The 24,663-nt window shown below is 40.3% G+C and overlaps 1 protein-coding gene across 5 annotated transcripts in view; it reads right to left on the minus strand.

The window, feature by feature from the left end:
• CSMD3 (CUB and Sushi multiple domains 3) overlaps nt 1-24,663 on the minus strand; it is a 584,373-nt gene that overhangs the window by 145,458 nt on the left and 414,252 nt on the right. For all 5 annotated transcript variants that reach the window (XM_083621789.1, XM_083621788.1, XM_083621791.1 and 2 more), the window contains 4 exons: nt 16,142-16,333; nt 8,944-9,082; nt 5,967-6,154; nt 5,367-5,561 (listed from right to left, as the gene is read on the minus strand). In XM_083621789.1, coding sequence (XP_083477915.1) covers nt 5,367-5,561; nt 5,967-6,154; nt 8,944-9,082; nt 16,142-16,333 — 714 coding nt within the window. The remainder of the gene's footprint in view (nt 1-5,366; nt 5,562-5,966; nt 6,155-8,943; nt 9,083-16,141; nt 16,334-24,663) is intronic.

Raw genomic sequence — 24,663 nt, forward strand, 5'->3', positions numbered from 1 at the left:
AGCCCTAAGCTCTTGTGTACCCCTCCCCCTTAAAACTAAACAAACATTGAATGAAAAGTTCTGGTTTAGCATTTAGTACATTCAAAGCGCTTTTCTTTGGCATGTAAAATGAGGAAGAAAGTGTGGAAAGAAATATCTTTTCACAAAAGCATTAATTCTCAAATGAGGTAAATCTTATATGCAAATTCTGTTCTATTTCTTCAGCAAAACCTATCAGCAGTGAAACTAAGTGTCAAATTACATATGGAATTTGCAATAATGTTGAGCATTATTAAAGATTTAATTACATTATCTGGAGACTCAATCTCATCTGTAAGTATCCATTTCAAGTAAAATTGAGCTCAGAGGTATTTTAGCATAATGCTTATTTCACACAAGCTTATGCTATATCTAAGTATCACAGGAAAGTTCTGCCAATGTTAATGAGTCACAACATGTATAATATTACATTCTGTTATGATCTAAAGATGCAAATCAAATAATTGCAGCAGAATAACTTCACTGGTCACCTAATAGCACTATTCAGTCAGTCTCAAAATGCAATATATATGGTCATTTCTGTTAAAGAAGCAAAGATTAAAGGCACACTTCAAGAGATGAGAAGGGGTTGAGAACCAGACACACCTAGGCATACCGCTAAAATGTGGTTTTGTACTACATGAATAAGCCTAGCCTTCTCCAATTTCCACTTTTAGTCGATGCTTGTCATTTCAACCAAACCAGGAATTGTGATTTAACACTGACTAGGGATACTTTCAAAACAAGCTGACTTCAAACCCAAAATGGCCAATGTAGATTGGGCTGAAAAGCCTACTAATGATTTAGTATGGGCACACTTGTCAATTCAACCTGTCACATATCTAAGGGAAGAGGTAAGATTTACATTTTACACAAGACTATGAAAGTGTGGAAATAGTTGCTTGACTCACTGGCTCGTTCTACACCCCTACTGTATTGGGACACGGGTGGCGCTGTGGTCTAAACCACTAAGCCTCTTGGCTTGCTTGATCGGAAGGTCGGCGGTTCTAATCTACAGGACGTTAGTGAGCTCCCATTGCTCTGTCCTAGCTTCTGCCAACCTAGCAGTTCAAAAGCACACTAGTGCAAGTAGATAAACAGGTACTGCTGTGGAGAGGAAGGTAAACAGTGTTTCCGTGCGCTCTGGCACTTGTCACAGTGTCCCATTGCACCAGAAGCAGTTTAGCATGAGGTCATGTTGGCCACATGACTCAGAAAGCTGTCTGTGGACAAATGCTGGCTCCTTCAGCTTGAAAAGCGAGATAAGTGCTGTACCCCATAGTCGCCTTTGACTGGACTTAAGTGTCCAGGGGTCTTTTACCTTTACACCCCCTACTGTGCACTACTCTGTGTGTGGTATTCCATTATTTCACAACCAACAAACCTATAGAGATGGGTTTTTAAAAAGAAGAAAATGCCCCCCCTTCTATGGCGGTTGGAGGATGGATGGCAGCTAACAGATTGAGATTGAATCCTGACAAGACAGAAGTACTGTTTCTGGGGGACAGGAGTCGGGCAGGTGTGGAGGATTCCCTGGTCCTGAATGGGGTAACTGTGCCCCTGAAGGACCAGGTGCGCAGCCTGGGAGTCATTTTGGACTCACAGCTGTCCATGGAGGCACAGGTTAAATCCGTGTCCAGGGCAGCTGTGTACCAGCTCCATCTGGTACACAGGCTGAGACCCTATCTGCCTGCGGACTGCCTCGCCAGAGTGGTGCATGCTCTAGTTATCTCCCGCTTGGACTACTGCAATGCGCTCCTCGTGGGGCTACCTTTGAAGGTGACCCGGAAACTACAACTAATCCAGAACACAGCAGCCAGACTGGTGACTGGGAGCGGCCGCCGAGACCATATAACACCGGTCTTGAAAGACCTACATTGGCTCCCAGTACGTTTCCGAGCACAATTCAAAGTGTTGGTGCTGACCTTTAAAGCCCTAAACGGCCTCGGTCCAGTATACCTGAAGGAGCGTCTCCACCCCCATCATTCTACCTGGACACTGAGGTCCAGCACTGAGGGCCTTCTGGCAGTTCCCTCACTGTGAGAAGCCAAGTTACAGGGAACCAGGCAGAGGGCCTTCTCGGTAGTGGTGCCCTCCCTGTGGAATGCCCTCCCACCAGTTGTCAAAGAGAACAACAACTACCAGACTTTTAGAAGACATCGGAAGGCAGCCCTGTTTAGGGAAGCTTTTAATGTTTGATGTATCACAGTATTTTAATATTCTTTTGGAAGCCGCCCAGAGTGGCTGGGGAAGCCCAGCCAGATGGGCGGGGTATAAATAATAAATTATTATTATTATTATTATTATTATTATTATTATTATTATTATTATTATTATTCTATGGTGTCACCGATATGCGGAAGACACCCAACTCTATCTCTCCATTCCATCTGAATCGGGTATGGATGTGTAGGCCAGTGTCTGAAGTCAGTAATGCGTTGGATGAGTCAACAAGCTGAGACTGAATCCTGAAAAGACAAAGTCAGTGTTTGTAGATGGTTCACATGTTCTGGCAATGAGTGGACAGCCCGTTCCACTAGCGGGCATTGTTTTTTCCTTGAAGGAGCGAGTGCTTAGCCTGAGGGTATTCCTTGCCCCAACATTGACACTTTAGGCTCTGAGAAGCAAACTGAAAAGATATACTCTTTATGAATTTATCGTGGAATATATTGTGCTTGTGTGCTGTGTGCATTTGTAAGTATAATGAATTACGAATTACCCTTCTGTGAGCATTAGTCTAACATGGGTGATCCCCCCCATGCAAGTAACACATAGTAGTTTCCTGTTTTGTTTTTAAGGAGGAGATGTAAAAAGCTTTTGCTCTTGGTCTCAGATAGGATGGTAATTATGATTTGGATCCTTCTCAGCATGAAATGGGGTTTTCCACAATACTGAGCAATAAAGTGCTATCTTGTAAACAACAGATATTTGTTACATGAAAGGTAAATCTTAGGTAGTATTGTTAGAAGGAAATGCACTTGTTGAAGTTGACAAAAATCATTACTTATTATCCGTTGTCATATGAAAAGTTTAATCTGCACACCTTAATTATATTCTGCTTTTAACAGCTATCATCAAATGCCAAATGGCTTAGTGTATTATCCTGGTTAATCTTTGCATTCATTCATATGAGAGTGAGATTGTGGACTTGGTTCACATCCTGCAATTATTAGAGAGGCTTCAAGGACATTTGAAATAAGGATATTAGCCAAAGGCAAGTCACACTTAATACAGAGAGGCATTGGAGAAATGTATATAGCTTTCTTTCCCTCTTCCATTAGCTTAATTAAAAAAGAAGAAAGTATAATTTTATTGAATCTTGTTAAAAACTAATGTTAGGATATGAAAATGAAGTAAAGACTCTTTGGGGTTATTGTATAGACATCAAATCACACAAAGTTACAATGTATAGGGATGGGGAACCTGTTCTCCAGATACTGCTGAACAACAACTGTGGTTGTTGCTAATCTGGCCCATAATACACCTTTCCTCCAGGCCAAACCCTCCTGCCCATTACCTGACATCTATTCTGCCTTCATCAGATTGCACTTGGAGCAGCAATGGCCAAAGAAAGACTATGTCCAGTTCTGGGCACAACAGTTTAAGAAGGCTATTGACAAGCTAGAACGTAAGCAGAGGAGGTTGATCAAGATGATAAAGGTTCTGGAAACCATGACTTATAAGGAATGGTTCAAGGAGTGAGAATGTTTAGCTTGGAGAAAAGAAGACTGAGAGGTGATACGATAACCATCTTCAAATAACTGAACAGCTGTCTCATGCGAAATGGAGCAGACTTGTTTTCCACTGTTCCAGAGTGTAGCAGTCAAACCAATGTAGACTATAAAGGTATTCTTTCCCTCTCCCTTTCCAGGCTTTCTCTCCAGATTATGTTTTGGGGGGAGGAGTCTAGAGTCTGTGTTTCCTGACATTGTGCAATCAGGGATTCTGTTTACTGCCCACCTCGCTGCCCAGCAGTCTCTCTGACCAAGAAGACAGAGACAGAGCTGGTCTTGGAGGCCGTGTTAAGGACACCCAAACTCTTGGTTCTGGGGTACTTCAACATCCATGCTGAGGCGAATGTTTCTGGGGCGGCTCAGGACTTCATGGCTGCCAATGTTGACCATGGGGATGTCCCAACAAGTCACTGGCCCAATACATGTGGCAGGCCACACTCTGGACCTTGTTTTCTCAACTAGGCAGGAAAAGGGCGACCTGAATGTGGGGGGTATTGACATCGGTCCCTTATGGCCAGGTCATTTTCTGTTGAGATTTAGGCTTTCAGCATCTTTTCTCCTCTGCAGTGGTGGGATGACCTATGAAGCTTCCAGACGTCTCTGGGGGATTTTCTGGCTGTTATGACTGGAGCTCCTGTTGAACATCTGAACGGTTCAAGCTGTTGACACCATCGCCCTTGAGTGCTTTCTCCCACATCATGGAGCCTGCTCTGTGCCCTCATAAACCCAGAATTTAGAGCAAGAAAACAAACCGGGAGGTGGCTCAAACGTGATTGTAGGAAATATATAGTCATATGTAATCACTGTGTGCCTCCTCCACAAGAGGTCTGGAGGATGGCAATACAAGAACAGGCCTTTTCAGCAAAGGCTTCCCATTTCTGGAATGTTTTCCCATGGAGGTTCAGCGGGCACCTTGAGGCACCAGACAAAAATGTTCCTCTTCAACCAGGCCTTTGGCTGATTAATACCCTATACCCTTTTAAATGTGTTTTTGGGGGAGAGTGAGGGTTATTGTTTTGTTCTTGTTCTTGTTTTTATTATGCCTTTTGTGTTCTTATCTTGTGAACCACCCAGAGAATAAAGGATGGTATACAAATTTTAAAAATAAAATAAACTATAGCCAGTCCAACATGAGTATGTAAAATAAATAAATAAAATTCTCGGCCTGAAAACAGCAACATACAACTGTCCATAGCAAAGCTGCTAGTGGAATTTCTGCAAGCAAGGAAATCCACTTCGACCAACACAAAGTACAGGAGTGGTTGGTTGGGTGGGTAAGCATTGACAATGAAAGGTCAGAGCAGGCAGAGGCCTCCTTTTAAATCTTGGGATCAGAACCCAAAAATGAAGTACTCTGAAGCGCCAACCCCAATTGGATCACAGGGTAGAGAGAACACCCACCCTACCCCTGCAGCTGTGTGATGCGTACCAAATACTCACTGCCACAGGGGTGACACCCACTGTTGCTCCCCAGTGTTATGCAGCCCCACAGATTGAGATTCACCAGTAAGTCGGGGGAACCATAAGTTATGAAAATAAATATAAACATTAAATACTTCTTCCTCCAAATCAGGAATTAGATTGATCCCCCTAACTCCATGCCCCCAAACTCACCATGACAGCTTGGTAAGGCTCTGTTCCATCCAGGTCTCCCATCATCTCCCATAATACAAGTGAGTGTAGAGTATCCTTGAAGAACATAACCAGCATCACAATAATATGTGACTGTTGACCCCAGTTTATAATCCATTCCAAGCCTTGTGCCATTCATTATATTCCCAGGATCGAAGCAGGACTCACGCAGTTTGGCTGTAGGAAGAAGAAGCAGGCAGTTTTAGTTACAAGAATTTCTCTACCTACAAATACAAATCTCTCTTAATGTCTTTTCCCCATACAATCACACCCATGTGAGTTTCTCTAAACTATATAACGCTTAGATAGCGATTTTGCTTGATGATCTTTGATAGTTTCATACACTTCATAAAACACAGTACATTGACGATATTGTCTGACTATATCAGTAGTCCAGTGAAACAGAACTAGATGTAATCTTTTTTGCTAAAGTACAAATTATGACATCAATAGGATATGCCAATGACTAAATGAACAAATTGATACAAATCTTGTGTGTGTGTGTGTGTAGGAATATAAAAAAGCAGCACAATCTTGAGTACTAGAGTGTCCAAAATTTGCAATACAGTTACATTCACTTACCTTTATACTCCAAGTGGAAACCGGTAAAACTAACTGATCCATCACTCCGAAAAGCCAAGTGCATGGAGTTGGAACTACTTTCGATCCTCTCAGGTAATTTGCTATCTTGAAAACTTCCAATTAGTGGACTATTGCTGTCTGGCCCATCATAGATATAAAGAAAGTCATAGTTTGGTTCTATACTGAAGCTGAAAAAGACAGATAGAGAAATATGATAGATGGAACATGCCTTTTCCAGTAATATTATCCTAATATGTCCTGCTAACTGGTAAAACCAGCGCATATAAGGAAGTGTTGCAATACTTTGGGGGTCAAATTTACTTCTTTTGGTGGAGGCGCTCTTCCAAGTTGAATCGTACCTTCTTGTATGATAAAAAGGTAAAGGGACCCCTGACCATTAGGTCCAGTCATGACCGACTCTGGGGTTGTAGCGCTCATCTTGCTTTATTGGCCGCAGGAGCTGGCGTACAGCTTCCGGGTCATGTGACCAGCGTGACTAAGCCACTTCTGGCGAACCGGAGCTGTGCACAGAAACGCCGTTTACCTTCCCGCCAGAGCAGTACCTATTTATCTACTTGCACTTTGACATGCTTTCGAACTGCTTGGTTGGCAGGAGCAGGGGCCAAACAACGGGAGCTCACCCCGTCGTGGGGATTCGAACCGCCGATCTTCTGATCAGCAAGTCCTAGGCTCTGTGGTTTAACCCACAGCGCCACCCGCGTCCCTCTCTTGTATGATAGAATGCCTAATATTTTAGGTAGTACATATACATGTAAAACATTTTCTTACGGATTACTATAATTTCGTGCATCTTTTAAACATTGTGTTTGCCTATCTCCCGATATCTGATTCGCTCTGAACTTTTTGTTTGCATTTACTTTCACAAATACTCTTGTCCATGTTATTATCCTTTATAGGTCAGAAATGCGGCACTGACAATAGATTTGCTTTGTTTAATCTGTGACATCATTTAGGTACTGAATTGCGGTAGAGAATTTGAACAAACATTATTTAATAACCAGGAGAGCATCTCTCACCTGAGCCTTATTATTATGTAAATATATGGCTTATAAAATGGGTCGTTAATATGGGTATGACATTTTCCTTTAATCTCCTATAAAAGCTGTAATGCATACATCTCCTATTAAAGCTGGAAAACTATTAGCCTGGATCACGAGTGTTTTAGTTTTGTATCTACATATTGACAATGTTATCCATTAGAAAACTTTAATGGACATAAGATCAGAAGAAGAGGCCTACTGAATCAGAACAAAGGCCCATTTAGTCCAGTATTGTGTTTCCAGCGGCTATCAAAATGTCTATGAGAAGACGAACACTAACACAATAACACTCTGAGATGAGCTTGATTGTGTCACCTGCTTATCCCCAGTTTCCACATTAGCATTTTCAGTGATAAAAGTGCTCCAACGAATTATTCTCGTTACTACATTTGGTGCATATTTCTTGGGTCATGGGCCAACATAAATTTATTACACGAGCCTCACAAACACAAATGAATTTTAAAACAAGTACAATGCTAAGTACTAACAGTCATAAGAAATTTTCAGTACTATCCAATAAATTACTTAAAAGAAATCTTGAAAAACATAATATCACAGAAGTGTTTAGTATTGATTTATAATTGGATTTGTTTTCACAAACTATCGCTTATATTGTTAGTGTCCAGTCAAAGGAGATGATTGCTGCTGCTTCATGTTGTTCTACAATATTTGCCAGCTAGCATGCAAGTACTCTAATTTCTTCTTATCATTTTTCTTTAACTTTCTATTTCAGTTTATGAAAACACTTATAACAAACAATATCAATATATCTCAATATATCCCCATTCCATGCATATGCAATGTAAATGATACAGTCAAACATGAAACAGCTATGTACAATAGTTTGGAGTTGATTATCGCAGTGAAGTGTTTCTAATTTCTTAGAATTGAAGACAACACAGATTCTACCCAGAAATGACCAAGTAGCTCGTTTTCATCTTGGCAATATAACCTGCATTGTACATCTTGCAATATAACCTCATAACCTCTTTCTACCACTTGAGCCTGTCAATCAACTGAAAGCTTCCTTGGCTGCTCTTCTCTTAGTGTCCCATCTTCAGATGCTGAGCCAGTGGGTACATGTGGGAGGGCCTTTTTTTGCTGGATTATGGATCGCTTCTCTAAAGATAGTTGCTTGGAGTTACCTTATTATCTTTTAGGCACGAGGCAAATTCGATCACATTAGCCTAAGCCTTTGGTGGCTAGTAAATAAACAGTTGCCCAGATAAAGACTTTTTAAATTGCCCGGTAGTACAAACATCTCATAACCATTGGTTTTATGGGTTCACCTGGCTTTTATTTATTAGCATTTTTGGTTCCTCTGGCTTTTATTGTTTTTTTAAAAAATTGAATTTTATGGTATTGCTTCATTTATTTATACATATGTTGCTCTGGGAGCTGATGATGATGATGATTATAGGCTAAAGGGCAACCAACCTAATAAATAAACTCATAGATGTAACTTTTGTAAGTTAAATAAAAATAAAAATATACTCTTTTTAGAGTAATCAGGCTGTTTTTGAAAACACATGGCCTTTTTATGTCTTTGCTTTCTGCTTCCTTATAGTTATTTAGGATATTTAAGATATCCCCACTGAGGGGATCACAGAAATTGGCAGAAATTAAACAAGTGAAGAAAGCAAGTACACAACATTGCCCTGCTATTCAACCTAGTGATTCTTCTCTCATATGAGCTGCAAGCAAGCATCCAGATGTTTTAATATCACGAGCAACTCTGAATGTAGTTGAGTAAGTTCCTGATTGCTCTACTCTAACACCCCTCTTCAAGCTCATTATTCTGTAAACCAGATGTACTGGGCTTTGAAAAACAATACACTTGCCACGTTTAGCAGTTAATATTCCCAGGGACCAGGGATTAGTTCATTGTTTCAGGTTTGAGTCAACCAGTCACTTACCTGATAAATGCTAAGGATATGACATAGTCATTATTAACAGTGATAGTCCAGTCACAGTCTCTGCTATGAGGATAAGGATGAGGGAAATTTGGTGAAAGAATAAAACCCGATGAGCCTGTCAGATTGCCTCCACAAGGTGCTGTGAATGAATCAAAGAAAAATGATATCAAGTGAATCCCAACACGATTCCATCACATTTTAACCGAGTATGAACCACAGGCAATAATCAAATTGTGGGGGGAATATTACCTCCAACTTGCACCAGTGAACCCATCATTATTCTAATATATTCTCCAGGAACAGATTTTATTTAATGTGATTTTCAAGTAGGTCTGGACAAGAAAGTATTCTGGTCACAGAAATGGCTGGGAAAGGCTGTTAAAAACACATGCACATGTCTGAGCTATGTTAATGTTAGTTGAACTTTTCTTTGTTGGAAGTATGACTATGCATAAGACGCGTGGTATCTCCTGTAAAAAGGATTTTAATGATGGCTGTTATCAGAACAAGCTGACATGAGAGCATCTAATAGAAAATGTGCATGCCATTATCTTAAAAATAAAACCAAACAACAAAGCAGAACACCGGTGAGCACAGCTAGGGTGTCCTGTCCTATTTTATACAAATTCTGCCGCAACTCATGTCAAGCCAATCAGTATTATTTTTTTTGACTCAGCAAGAAACTAGCATGATTTACAGTTTTATAATAACAATAAAGGTTCTGAAGAGGATCCTATCAGATATAATTTTATTTGTGGAAATATTTGTTTTTATCATTTCTTTTGCTCATGTCACCTAATAAGAATAATAACTTTAAAAAATTGAAGTTAAAATGCACACAGAGATATCATGAAATCCTATTTATAACTAAGAACTATTTCTTACAGTGTAATCAGTGCTTGAACACATGCATGCAACCTTACAGAAGAATCCACTTCCATGGGCAGGAATTCCAGACCCTCAGGGTCACCACTGGAAAGCCCATAATGAGCCAACTTCTTAACTGAATGTGAGTGTCATCAAATGGTCCATGTTTGCATTACTTCCCATGTTTACATGATTTCCTTTTCATTGGGAGACAATAGACCCACAGACATGGGTAGGGTAGCAGGTTTTGTCCCAGTTACTTCTTCTGGAACAAGTTGAATCTAATATTATATCAATGACCGTAAATTTCATTTATAGTTTCTCTCAAAGGTATCTCTGGGAAATGGGTTGTGAGTGTTAAGTACTAGTACTAGATAGGAAGAGTATGCAACTTGAAATTACTGTTGTACCAACAGTGAAAAGCAGAAAAAGGCCTAACAATTTCCTTCAAAGTTATGTGCCAGTTTATGCAAAAACAAATGTCAAAAGAAGAGGTAAACCCTATCCCACAGTGTTCCTTGGAAGCCCACTCAACCAAAATGAACAGAACGGGGTGTTTATATGTGTAGGCACACGAAAGATCTATTACTGGTGATTTGTGATCACAGTATTATTGTATAAAACAAACACAACAAATCTTTCACACAAGAAATGGCATATGCATGACAAGCAAGCTGCAAGTAAATCAATGTAATTATAGCTGTGTATAAGACAATTGTAAGATTGATGCAAACTCATCAGAAACAAATATGTTATATTGGAATTAGCATAGTACTTGTTCATTTTTATAGACACTTTGTATAGAACGTGAAGTATGGATATTTAACTAAGAACAAAAAGTCCTAATCTAGTGACCTGTGTGTGTGTGTGTGTGTGTGTGTGTGCGCGCGCGCGCGCGCAGACAGGTTTTGAACACCCAGTTTCTTTTGCTAAACAGCATCTCCCCTACACAATGTCAGAACTCAAGGCTATATCAGATCTTGAACAAGTAACCTGAAGCTTATCAGCCAGGATTTAGGCAGTGTGCCACCGTCAAACTCTGGGTAAAGGGAGGAGGGGACTACAGTGAGAATAGTACCAGCCCAAGAATGCTAGGTCAATGCCAGTCAAATAAGCTTCTTCTTTTACAGGTATATCTTTCTCTTTTTTAAAAAATGAAGTATATTAAAAAATAATCAGTTACTAATAAAACATGTTATTAGCTACACATTGAAACACTGAAACCAATACCTATTTTAAAATGTTAAGGATTATATATTTGTTATACAGTGGTACCTTGGGTTACATACGCTTCAGGTTACAGACGCTTCAGGTTACAGACTCTGCTAACCCAGAAATAGTACCTCAGGTTAAGAACTTTGCTTCATGATGAGAACAGAAATCGTGCTCCGGGGGCGCGACAGGAGCAGGAGGCCCCATTAGCTAAAATGGTGCTTCTGGTTAAGAACAGTTTCAGGTTAAGAACGGACCTCCGGAACGAATTAAGTACTTAACCCGAGGTACCACTGTAATAATCATTTAAAGTGAAAATGGGGTAACCAAAAGACAAACAAGAAATGAAAACAAACAAGCAAAATCTAATAGCCAAAAATATGTCATTATATATATATATATATATATATATATGAGAGATAATGAATATATGGATCAATTGGTGAATTACAATAAAGGGTAAGGTCAGCTAATATTTGGTGACCTGTATAAAAGCTACCGGTTCAGGTTTTATCACTAGCCTTTATATGCTAGGATGCCAGAGGGTAGCAGGGAAGATTTGTGAGTTCCCCTGTAGATATTAACTAGGCCTACTCATTGATGGTCCTCATGCTTACTGCTAATTATAGTTATTTCAATAATGTTGTGGCCTTTGTCCCCCAAATCGAATGTCCACCTCTTATTACAATTCTGCAAAAGTATATTAAATACAGGTTTATAAAATAGCCTTAGAGAAAATGCATATATGACATTAGTTGTGTGACATTAGTTGTAAACCTGAACAGTTCCACAAAGTAAGTTTAACTCTTTCTGTCCCTAATATGGTTCCAAGAAAAAGTGCTGAAGCTGCTGTTTATATCTCAATGGGCACCAGTTAACATAATTAATGTCACATGCCTCACCGAAGACTCTTAAGTAAGTTTAGAAGTCACAGAACAAGAAGAGATGTTATACTGTGGATCAGCAATAGGTTAAGTAGCAGGAAGTAGGAATAAATGAATAGTTCTCCCAATGGAGGGATGTAGAAAGAGTATCAGTATTGGGAACTGTGCTTTTAAAGCTGTTCATAAACAATCTAGAGTTAGGAGTGAGCAATGAGGTAGCCAAGTTTGCTGACAATACTGTACTAAATTGTTCAGGGTCATCAAAAAAAAAAAGGGATTGTGAAGAGCTCCAAAAAACCTGTCCAGGCTGAGTTAACGGGCAGCAAAATAGCAAATGCAATTCAATGGAAACAAGTGTGAATTGATACCTGCAGAAAGAAAACAATAATAATAATCCTAATTTCACATATAAGATCATGGGGTCTGAACTCGAGGTGACTAACCAGGATTGAGACATCGGGGTCATAGTAGAGAGCTTTATAAAGATGTGGAGCTAGTGTGTGGCAACCTTGGAGAAGGCAAATTCAATGCTAGGGATCATTATGAAATGAATTAAAAAATAAAACTAATGATACCATAGTTCCAGTATACAAAGTGTGTTCTCCCTCATGGAGAGCATGTGTTGCGGTGGGGGCTGACGAGGCAAAAGGTCAGCCCCCATTGTTGCTAGGCAAAAGGTTTGGCCATCTTTTAAGCAGGGGCGGGCTGCTACTGGGGAAAGTTATATGTTGCCATTTAGTGATTGACAGCCCTATTTGTTAAATACATTGCACACAGCGACAAATTTCCTCTTTCCGCTGCGTGCTTCGGATCACCCGCCCTCCCTTCCCTAATGTTAGGCTGTTTGCTTGACCTTGCTATGCCTGTCATGGGGTCGTCTGCTTTGGGGCAGGGGCCGGTAGGAATTTTGTCCATTTGGCTGATTGGCTGGTGCCACTTGGTTTTTGCCTACTGCGTAGCAAATCGTCACAACTTGTAAGGTTGCGGTAAGGCATTGGTTTGGGAATTGGTTGGTGGAGGGGTATGGATTTGGCTGTGCCTGCCCCTCCAAAATGCTGCTGCTGCTGCAAGGGTTTTCCGTTAAAGGAACCCAGGGGCTCCCCATGCTTTTGTCTGAAACCCCCTGGCAAGGGGCTAGGGCCACGCTAGCTCCTGGGGGCATTCTGGGGAGAGGTGAGGCATGGTTCCCAGTCCCGTCTCTCTCCCCAGGTGACTTACCCTTGCTGACTTCGCGGGGGGGTGCGAATGTCAGAGCTGTCCCCGTGCGGGGTCAGTTAGTGCTACCAATGACTAAGCAACCACTCACATTGCTGTAATTTGAATAAAGTTGTGGCCAAAATTATGCCAAAAACCTTAAACAAAAATTAAGTGTCATTGTGTTTTTATTTGGGGGGTGTCTTGGGGACCTCGATGCTCAAATAGATGGTGCAACTATATTTGGAACATTGTATACAGTTCTGATCACGTCACCTGAAAATGGATATTGTAGAGTTGGGGAAAGTTCCAGAAAAGGGCAACCAAAATGACAATGGGATGGAGGTGCTCCCCTAAGAAACAAGTTTACAGTATTTGGGGCTTTTAAGTTTACAGAAGATGGAATTAAGAGGAGCCATGAGCGAAGTGTATAAAATGACTCATGGTATGTAGAAAGTGGATAGAGAATTTCTTTTACTCCATCTCTCATAGAACTCATGGCCATCCAAGGAAACTGAATGTTGGGAGAATCAGGAAGTACTTCTTCACACAGCACATAGCTAAATTATACAAATTGCTGCCACCAGAGGCAATTGCCCCCCAACCCCCAGTCTGGGTGGCTGTGTGTGTGTGTGTGGTATCTTATTTGTGTAACTGAGAATGGGGAATCTTGTGCCTGTGTGAGAGTGGGATCAGTGCGATCGGTGGTGGTGGACACCCCCGCCCCCCCCAAAAAAAGCTCAACAACTTTTTAGTTTGGGGAATATGGCAAGCCTATTTGCACCTACATTGCGCTGATCAATTTGAAAGTATAATATAATAAAGTGGCATGCCTATGCTTCAGCAGCCTTTGATTTTCACAGGTGCATATTTTAAGTTGTACTATTGTAGGTTGAACATGTACTGAATAATTACCACCCACAAAATTCAAAAAAATACTTTTATATATTCAAAGGCTGTTTGCTTTTTTTTTAAGGATTTGACCAATCCTAAAGCTTCAATATTACCAAATAAATGTTTGGGATGAAGTGGCTAAAATACTGCGCCAACACACTGTTTCATAAAAACATGAATCTAAACAGATGCTGCAAATCCATTGTTCAAATGGATTAAAATGAGATAGCCTGGTGGAAATACATAGAATGGAGTAAAGCACTCATGCATTTTAATTTTAACTGGCAGAACATGATGTGAATTTCTGGGTGTCTTTGATTTAATTATTTTTGTTTAATGCCTTTTTTTACGTAATAAAACCCAAAGGAAAAAAAAGCAGAGTTCCATTAAAGTCTTTGTTGTGTGTTGGTGTTGTTTTTAAACACATCTGGGGGTAATCATATTTTCCAGATCTTCACAGAAAACAAAGCTGTTAGATGTTTGCCCATCCCAGAACAATCTGATCTCCCATATTAAATATTTACAAAAATGTCACAACGAATTTCTCTCACAGAAATTCTAATAAGGCAAAATGATCAATTTTCACTAAAAAACATTTTTTATAAAGATCTGTGTTTCAGCAACTAACAAACCAGCTCCTTTTGCAAATGATTCTCTGTATAATTCCACCAGTATGAAAACAACAACAACAACAACAACAACAAAGCTCTACAAGAAAGAGACTTTGCAGAAATATTGTAGTGGGTGAAAAAAATGAATTATCTTTAAAATACATTTTTCTCTGGTAAAAAAAAATTACAAGCTTCCATTGTTTTTAAGATCCAAAGAGACATGGGCATGAAAGCACATGCACCAGAGCTCTCTTCCCAACTAGAAGCTTCCTAAAGCTCTGGGGTCATGAGTGCTGCAGCAACCAAGATTTGAAGCTGCAGAGTCTCTAGCTAAGGAGTCAGTCCATTTCCAGGCCTCTAAGTCTGCTGAGCTGGTGAGAACCTAGATCAGGGGTCAGCAATCTTTTTCAGCCATGGGTCAGTCCACTGTCCCTCAGACCATGTGGCGGGCTGGACTATATTTTGAAGGGGGGAAAATAACGAATTCCTATGCCCCACAAATAACCCAGAGATGCACTTTAAATAAAAGCACACATTCTACTCATGTGAAAACACACTGATTTCCGGACTGTCCGCGGGCCGGATTGAGAAGGCGATTGGGCCAGATCCGGCCCCTGGCCTTAAGTTGCCTACCCCTGACCTAGATCCTCACAGGAACCTTCTGTTGAGATTGAGGAACCATATGCCACCTTCAGGCTGTTGCAAGCCTAACAACACAGGAAATATGCCAGGCAGGGTCTCTAGAGGAGCCTGGGAGAGGTAGACTAGGGGCAGAAGTTGAAATAGGTTTAGTTTGTTCTCAACCTTCATGGAGTAAGTTGCCTGCTTGAAACTATATGTGGGCCTGAAACTCCTGACCTGCCTTATTTGTGGGATCTGGAAATAGCCCAGACTTTGTGAACTGCCTGTTAAGACTGTGAAAACATTCTGCCATTCTGTCACAAAAATGGGGATAGTCTCTCTTCCCCTCCGCCCCCTCAAAAAAAGTGTCAAAAGGTGAAAAAAATGTACTTTTTTCATTCCTTCATGAAAAATTATACAGCATCCTTCCATTGTAGAAACATTGCAGATTACTCCAACTGGAGTAATTGCTCCTAACACACTTCCAGTGTAGCCACTCTTCATTGGAATCAATAGCTCATTCTGTGTCTCCCAACAGACAAAGAGACTCCTTAACTCAAGAGACAAAAAAGAAATTCTTCTTCTGATCAAGACTAGCTACACTGAAAACACATTAGCTGTAATGACTATAATTGGGAGTGCTTTTATGACAAACCTACAATTTTCTTCAGCACCTATTGAGCTTCTCCTCTTTGGTCTCTTTGTGGTGCTGTCCTCTTTCCTTTCCTTGTGCAAGAAATCTACCTTCTTTAAAAGGTAAAACACTGTCCTATTAAGGACTACTGAGCTGCCCTAGTATCTGTGTTTAATTCAACATTAACAATAAGCTATTGACTTTTGGCTTTGTGGCTGTGTAACTATAACATGTTTCCAAAGTCAGAAAAGCAGTTGCGTCTTCCCTTGGTTTCTGCATACCTATACAGACTGGTGGGTTGGGCTGCCAGAAGTACCGATTTTCTACCTGAATGCAGGTTATTCTTTCATCTCCTTGCAACTCATAGCCAGGGTCACACTGAAAAATGACAGTGTCTCCAGGTTCTCTCCCATCCCCATTTCGGGTTCCATTCATGGGGACTCCAGGATCACGGCATGCTGTGGCTACAGAACCTAGGAGGAAGGCAAAAATATCACTTTTTGATTCATAACAAGTTGCACTGTGCAGATGTTTTAAGAAAAGACTATTTAATGGCTCATGCAAGCCAATGAGATGTTTAGGCCTCTTTTCTTCAGGGAAATATATTGTCCACTAAAATGATTATTATATGCAATTATTTTTTTTATTTGCCATCTGTTTTGATTACTGACTTAGTCACATTTCATCAGACTTAATGTAGCATTTCAATGCATAGAATGAAATATGCCAGTAAAAGAGATCTGCTGAACTAGTTACACTAACGTGTGTGTTTTTATTTGTTTTAAAAAAATATAAAAATCAAAGAAGGAACTAAAATAATTAAATTGATGACATTTTACTTAACCAGGTGTACCAAAAATTGCCACATGGTGGGTGAAGTGGTTTACCTCCCCACCCCTTTCATATAGCTTGGAACAAACTCATAGATAATTCATCATTTCAACAATGCCTATTTTGAATTAATGTGTTTTATCCAACAAGTTGTCAGTTAGTGCAATGACTTCTGCTTGTGCAAAATAACTTTTTTCTCCTCTCCCCATGCCTTTCCCACTCTGCTAATATTTTCTGAGGGTTTCCCAAACCTTCTAGAGCACATTTAGGGAGGGCATAGAGTGTGTGCAGGGACAAGACAGCAGAGGAAGTTCCATTACCAATGTGAAAGTTTTTGTGCTAGTGGAATGAGTTTGTTGGAAATAACCCAATGGGATTAAGAGCCATGCATCCCAGCAGCAAAGACTTAGTAGTATTCAGCAGTAACTTTGACATTTTACTCTGAGCCAAAGCTTATGATTAAAATATTCTGTAAGCATTCAAATACAAAGATTTCTGCTTCTCTTGGAAAAAAAACTTGACAGATTAAATTGCATTATGCATTTTCTTTTCATTGACTCAGCATGCTTGCACTTTTCACTTAGGACCTGTCAATACTGACCAAAAAAGGGATTTAGCCATCAGCCACTTGTTTACTTGTTTGTTTCCCAGGAAAAAGCCAGAGCTGGCAAAAGAAAAGGCAAAACAGTAACTCAAACTGAATATGAGATCACAAAAAAAGAACTCAAACAAAGAATTAACTAAATTAGACTTTGGGCAAGATCACTTGACAGGCAGTTTGGAAAATATTCTTTTCATTGTATTCAGGAGACTAGCATCCTAAACATAGTTCTTCCAATTACTGGTATTCATGGTCAGGCAAATCCCTGGGTGTTTACCTAGGCATTTGCCTGACCATGAATCAGTGGCGTAGCGTGGGTTGTCAGCACCCGGGGCAAGGCAAGTAATTTGCGCCCCCTAACCCGTGGATTTGCGCCCCCTAACCCGTGGATTTGCGCCCCCTAACCCATGGATTTGCCCTAACCCCAGATGTTGCGCCCGGTGCGGCCCGCCCCCCCTGCACCCCCCACGCTACGCCACTGCCATGAATACCAGTATTTGGTAAATTTGCAGTTGTCTGTGGAAACATTCCATAGTCTGAACCTACTCTCTGCAAAATGTGCCTACCTTGTGGAAATATCTCCTATGGAGATCAAGCAGACTCCAAATTTGGGATTTTTCAGTTGACAGCTGAAAATATTCTTGTTTTCCTGGGCATTAATTCCCAGAGTTCCTGATTAATATAACTGGTATATTTATTTTATTAAACTGATTTTATTGTGACATTCTGGTTTTATTTGTTTATGAACTATTTTGCTATTTCTTTGCAAAATAAAGGTGGTGTCTACATTATTTTAAATAAGAAAAGGTAACATAAGTTTGGTTTCTTCTGTGTCATTGAACAAATGAGACAAGAGCAAAATGGCCTATAATCAAGAACACTTTCCATAAACACTTTTACCAAAAATTATTTTACCAAGACAAAAGCCTTCTTTGTGAACTAGCCAAATATTATAGAGATCATACTGGTGCTAACTGAGCACATGGTGTTTCCAGGAGGACATGAGACTAATGTTAAAAACTAACAGATTTTTGACACTACTGTACACAAGACTTAGAACATTTGTCTTCCCTGTTCAGTTGCTCAAAGCTGGTTTTCTACTATATTTAACTACATTTCCCCTCCTTTCAAAATTACTGTTCTCCAACAAAATATTACCGTATTTTTTGTCCCATAGGACGCTCCGTCCCATAGGACGCACCTAGTTTTTTTGGGGGGGGAAATAAAGGAATTTTCCCCCCTTTATTTCCCCCCCAAAAGCTGGTCGGGGAAACCGAACCAGGTCGAGGAACAGCGGGATGGCAGCGCTGCGCCTCCCTGCTGTCCCCCGAGCTTGTGGGGCTGGCCGATGTCTGCCCGGCGCGAGGGGCGCTCTGCTTCAGGGTGCCCCACACGCCGGGCAGCAGGCTGCTATCCGCAGTGTGGGGAGCCCTGCGGGGAACTCCTGCAGAAACCCTACAGAATCATCTGGTTTCACCTCGGCTAAAACCACTATTCCTGCCTTTTTACATGATTACCCATAAGTGCTAACAAGACTAACAATCAAAACATCAAGATTAAAATGGTGCACATCAGCAGAATAGTTCAAGTAAAGCATTGTGGCAAGTTTAAAAACACACAATTCCTTTAAATTCAAAAGCTAAGCAAATTTGTCCTTTCCTTTTCACTTTTTTCAAATAGTCTGTATCTAGTTTGCACTTCTAGTTTTGATTTGTTTACTTTCAGTCAGAATAACTGCAAAAGGTATTCAGAATGCTTTTCCACAGTTGAATTAATAATTCCCTGCATTTTCTGGGGTTGCCTCACCTAATACATCTTAGAAGCACATTTGCTTTCCTTGTAGCTATTTCACATTCATGATTCATCATCATTCTGTGATGAATAAATCCCCAGGTCCCTCTCTTCTACCATCTTCAAAATGTCTGTTTCAAGCAGACCGGCGGTGTTAGCTTCATATTAGTCTCCAAATGCATTTTTTCCTATACTTTGTACTATCTAGTTTCATTCCTTTTCAATTACTGCAGTCCGTGAAGTTATATAGTACGGCTGAATCTTTCTATCCTCTCTGTTTCACCAATGCCTCCCAACTTTGTACCATTAGCAATTTTCATGAATTCATTCCTTTATCCATTGCCAAGGTCATTAAGTGGAAATATTAAATTAAATGTTTCCCAAGACTAATTTACAATCATTCCACTTGTAAATGCTCTGCAGTTTGCTTCAGCACTATTTCTTGCTCTCAGTGAATTTTTCATTTTATGATCCCCCTCCCCACCCAATTTTAATATTTTCTAGCAACTGCGGTTAAAATCCTCAGCACGCTTGAGAGCTTATGCTTGTACTGGTCCCAGTACCAATCTGGATGGTACAGCAGCAGGAATATGGGAGACCTGACTGGGTCAACACTGAATCCCTATTAAGCACCCATGCAGTTAGAATGGTTGAGAGAAGGAATCTAAAGAGGTCCTCCATTTCTTCTTACTAGTTTAACTTCTTCCTGAGCTCTGAAAAGAAGCAGCTCCAATTGGGTGGGAAATACTTTTTAAAAGTGATTTCAGGGGCAAAAGGGAGGGGAAAGTAATCTTCTCCCTTATATCCACCCAGACTGCAATTTAACCCTCCCTTCTCTTATATTCTGAATAGCCTAGATTGGGCCATACTATATCAAATCCTCAAGGAAACTTCATTTTAGATAGGTAGGCTGTAATATTTATCCGTCACTCTCCCCTTTCTCACACTCATACTCACAAACACAGATGCACACATCTGCCTCTCTAGTTCATGTAAAGCCACTTGCTTCCCAATGAAGTACGATGATAGAAACCCAGTTCAGTATATATCTATCCATATCCCTAGTTCACTTTGCACTACAGTGGTAGCTCGGGTTACGTACGCTTCAGGTTACAGACTCTGCTAACCCAGAAATAGTGCTTCAGGTTAAGAACTTTACTTCAGGATAAGTACAGAAATCGGGCTCCGGCGCCACGGCGACAGCAGGAGGCCCCATTAGCTAAAGTGGTGCTTCAGGTTAAGAACAGTTTCAGGTTAAGAACAGACCTCTGGAACGAATTAAGTACTTAACCCGAGGTACCACTGTACTAGCTAATGATGTACGTCAGATCTGGACAAATCCTGAGCCAAAATGGGAGTGCCTCAGAGGGATTTGGGGCTTGTCAGAGGTCAAGCAAGACTTGCAAGGAGCAGCACAAGTCAAACTGGGGAGGGGGGAATCTGTATGCAAGCATCTGTTAAAAGCAAAAGTAATGAATCTAATAAAGCCAAGTGAGCAGAACCTCAGTCTTCAGAAGCAACATGTCACTGAACTCAAGCTGCTGCAAAAGTAACTTGGATACTTCCCTGCTCATGGGTTTTCTAGAGGGATTTGCTTGGCCTCTCTGCAAAACTGACTATAAGAACATTCTGTCTGATTACCTGGGGTTTTTCTTAAGTTCTTAAAGGCTCAATCAGAAAAGTTGTAAGGAATATAAAGACCATGGAGACTCTTGACTTGCTAAATGAAGTTCAAGTATTGACACATTTGCACAAGGTGTCTTTAACTGCCCAATGTGACCTGGGGTTTCGGCTAACGTATCAGGGAAAGGAACCCTTTGTTTACCTAGAAAGCCTGAAACTGCTCAACAATTGGTACCATGAATCTGGGATCTCTTTTCCTGGTGAAAAACTGCTGTACAGCTAGGATCGCATGTGTAGATATATATATACCAGCAAAGGGAAACTAGGATACATGCAGTAATTCAAATCTTCAAAGAATTTTGACTGTCAACAATTCAAAGCCATTGAATCTTACCAATGATTACTACGGTGACATTCTGACTATCTTGCATGCCATTTAGATCAGATGTCAACTTTAAAAGAATTTAATGAAAGAGAGAAGATTAACGAAAGAGAAAGGATTAATGAGAAAGATAAAGAGAATCTCTCGGAAATTGAGTGTACGAGTATTTCCACCCTTTGATATTGTGATTCTGCATTTGGGTCAGATAAAAAGCATTTTTTTGTGGTTTAATAAAATATAGTTTCGCGTCATCAAAAAGAAGTGTGAGGATCTAGAATGATTTCAATTTGATGGTATGAAAAGGCCAACTAATATATCAGACTGACTAATTTTATCTTGAAAGTGGAAAAAATAATAATCTCAGAGATGTGGTATATATTTTTATATTTCTTTAATAAGACCACTAGCAAATTTATCTGACTCCGAGAACAGCTAGTTCATACACTCAGCATTAGGATTTGGCTTTTAAAGCCACCACTCAGAAAATTGTCAAGGGAACAAAGACATTGTCAGCGCTGACCTTATATAGACCAATTGTTACATTCATTTTGATGTGAAACACTCACTATAAAGCAAAAGGACATTGCTTGGTTTCGTCTGAAAAATTGGCACTGCCTGAATGCTCCGGTACTGTAGTAGCACAAATGGAACTTTTTATAGTAGGCATGGGGAACCTTCTTTTCAATCAATGGCCACTTCTCCTTCAAAGTAGTCTGTTGAGGTCCACATTCCAGCAGTGAATGGGGCTGATGTCAAAGGTGGATGGGGCATCCCCTTATTCTCTTTCCATAGGCTTTCTTTATATATCTCTGTATTACCCTTCTCCCTTTTGATATTTCTGCCACCCCCTTGTCTCTCATTTTACCCACCTTGCCACCCACCTGAAATTAAGACAAATTTGGCATGGAATTAGGACATGGGATGCACATGTGATTCTTGGGCCATCAATATGGAGTAGTCTGTCCAGTTCCAGGTGCCACAATTTAAAAAGGATATTGGCAAGCTGGAACATGTGCAGAGGGCAATTAAAATGGGCGAGCCTTCTGAGGAATGGCTGAGGGAGTATGTTTAGCCTGAATAAGAGGAGATATAATAACCCTCTTCAAATGTCTAAAAAATTGTCACATGGAAGATGGAGCAAGCTTCGTTTCTCCTGCTCCAGAGGGTAAGACTTGAATAATGGCTTCAAGTTACAAGAAGTTGTTGTTTTTTAGTCATTTAGTCGTGTCCAACTCTTCGTGACCCCATGGACCAGAGCACGCCAGGCACTCCTGTCTTCCACTGCTTCCCGAAGTTTGGTCAAACTCATGCTGGTAACCTCGAGAACACTGTTCAACCATCTTGTCCTCTGTCGTCCCCTTCTCCTTGTGCCCTCCATCTTTCCCAACATCAGGGGCTTTTCCAGGGAGTCTTCTCTTCTCATGAGGTGGCCAAAGTATTGGAGCCTCAGTTTCAGGATCTGTCCTTCCAGTGAGCACTCAGGGCTGATTTCCTTCAGAATGCATAGGTTTGACCTTCTTGCAGTCCATGGGACTCTCAAGAGTCTCCTCCAGCACCATAATTCAAAAGCATCAATTCTTCGGCGATCAGCCTTCTTTATGGTTACAAGAAAGGACACTTCAAATAAACACCAGGAAGGACTTTCTGATGGTAAGAGCTGTTAGAAAGTGGAATGGACTCCCTTTGAAGGTGATGGACTCTCCTTCATTGGATGTTTAAGGCAGAAGTAGGATGGCCACCTGTCATGGATGCTTTAGTTGAGATTCCTTCATTGCAAGGGGTTGGACTAGGTGATCCCCAGGGTCCTTTCCAACGCTACAATTGTATGATCCTGTGACTGCCTTCCTCTGTTTTATAGCAACATAACTAAACAAAAACCACAAACATTTCACAAACAACAAACATTTTGGAGAAAGGAACTGGTCACTAGGAGTGACAAGGGTATTACAACCAGGGCACTGCATTTTATACAGTAATCAGAGCAGCAAGTCAACCAACTACGCTGAGGAACAATTGTTCATGTAAAAAAAAAGAAGAAAGAAGGGAAAATTCTAGTTTGAGAACAACAGTCTACATTAGTCTCACTCCTGCCATATACATTTATGAGGGGAATTGTGTGGGGAAGGAACAATACAATATTGTCTGTCTGGCAAAAGGTCATTTGTTTTGCATCTGAGAACATGGATATGACTTTTTTTAAAGGGCATGTTTTGTTCCTCTCCTCATTTAGAATTAAAACACTGAACAGAGAGTGCTCATAATTGTTGTGAGTCCTTGCCCTAGAGGAACCCAAACCTATTGGGTGTTGTCCCCCACCCCCCACCCACCCCCCAACACACTAAAGACATCAAGATCTTCTTGGGCTCTCAGTAGCCCTTTTCTTCATGTGAAGCAGACATTTGAAAATAAATGACTGCATTTCATATTTAAGAGAGAAGGCAGCTTACAATTTAAAAATTGACATTCACAGCAAGAGCGTTGCAAATATACAGATATCTCCACATCAGTAAAAACTATTAGGAATCTGCTCAGCTACCAGCCACAGATTAAAGATAAAGTACTCAAGATCTGTGGCAGCTAAAGCAGCCAAGAAAACCCACTATAAAATTATGTTGAGCTTTTACTGTTGTAGCAGTAGAGATCTCTAATTTATTTAAAATCACAAATCAGATTCTATGACATATTATATTTCAGGAAGTAGTGTACTCCCTGTGACATTCTGTGTGCGCACAAAGGATTTTCAGAGCAATCCTTTCCCTTGGGGAAAAAACCAGCAAAGATTTTAAAAGCACTATTAAAACGCATGGAGAAATAATAAATTTGTCAACTAGTACTTAAAAGACAACAGAAAGAACACCAAGTAAGCTTTCCTGGAGAGCAAATTCCTCAAGCAGGTATCACAACTGAAAAAGTCCTCTCTCAAGTAGTTACCTGCCTCACCTTTGGTCTGTGTTTCTCAAACTTGGGTCCCGAGCTGTTGTTGGACTACAACTCCCATCATCCCTGACTACTAGTCCTGCTAGCTAGGGATGATGTGAGTTGTAGTCCAACAGCAGCTGGGTACCCAAGTTTGAGGGAAAACTGCCTTAGGTAGTAGGTGTACCTGCAAGACGGTCTTCAAAGCAGATCTCAATATATGGTAATGTTGCTATGAAATAACCTTAAATCCCAGATAAAGCTTCAGTCACTTATTTAAATACATATTATATGACAATAATATTTAAATACATATTAATGTCCAAGAGACTACGCAGCAGAACTTTTCAATCTTAATCACAAAGGCTTATGTAGGACAAAATAAAAATTTGTACAGGCATTGAACTCAAGGCCTTATAGAACTGAGACATGTCCAGGTATCACTTAACATTGTTAAGTAATAATCAAAAATCTAGAAATATATAGAGATATAAATAAAAAGAGAGAACAAACATTGACATGGGAGAGCATTGTTCTTTAGCTGTCCATCTCATCTTCTATTTTCAAAAAAATATAAATGATTATTCATTTGTTCATATCTGTCACATTCCAAAAAAATGAAAGACAACATCTACTAACCTGTGGATTATTCTATATCA

This window comes from Podarcis filfolensis (assembly GCF_964270895.1).
Source record: "Podarcis filfolensis genome assembly, chromosome: 7".
Classification (NCBI taxonomy): domain Eukaryota; kingdom Metazoa; phylum Chordata; class Lepidosauria; order Squamata; family Lacertidae; genus Podarcis; species Podarcis filfolensis.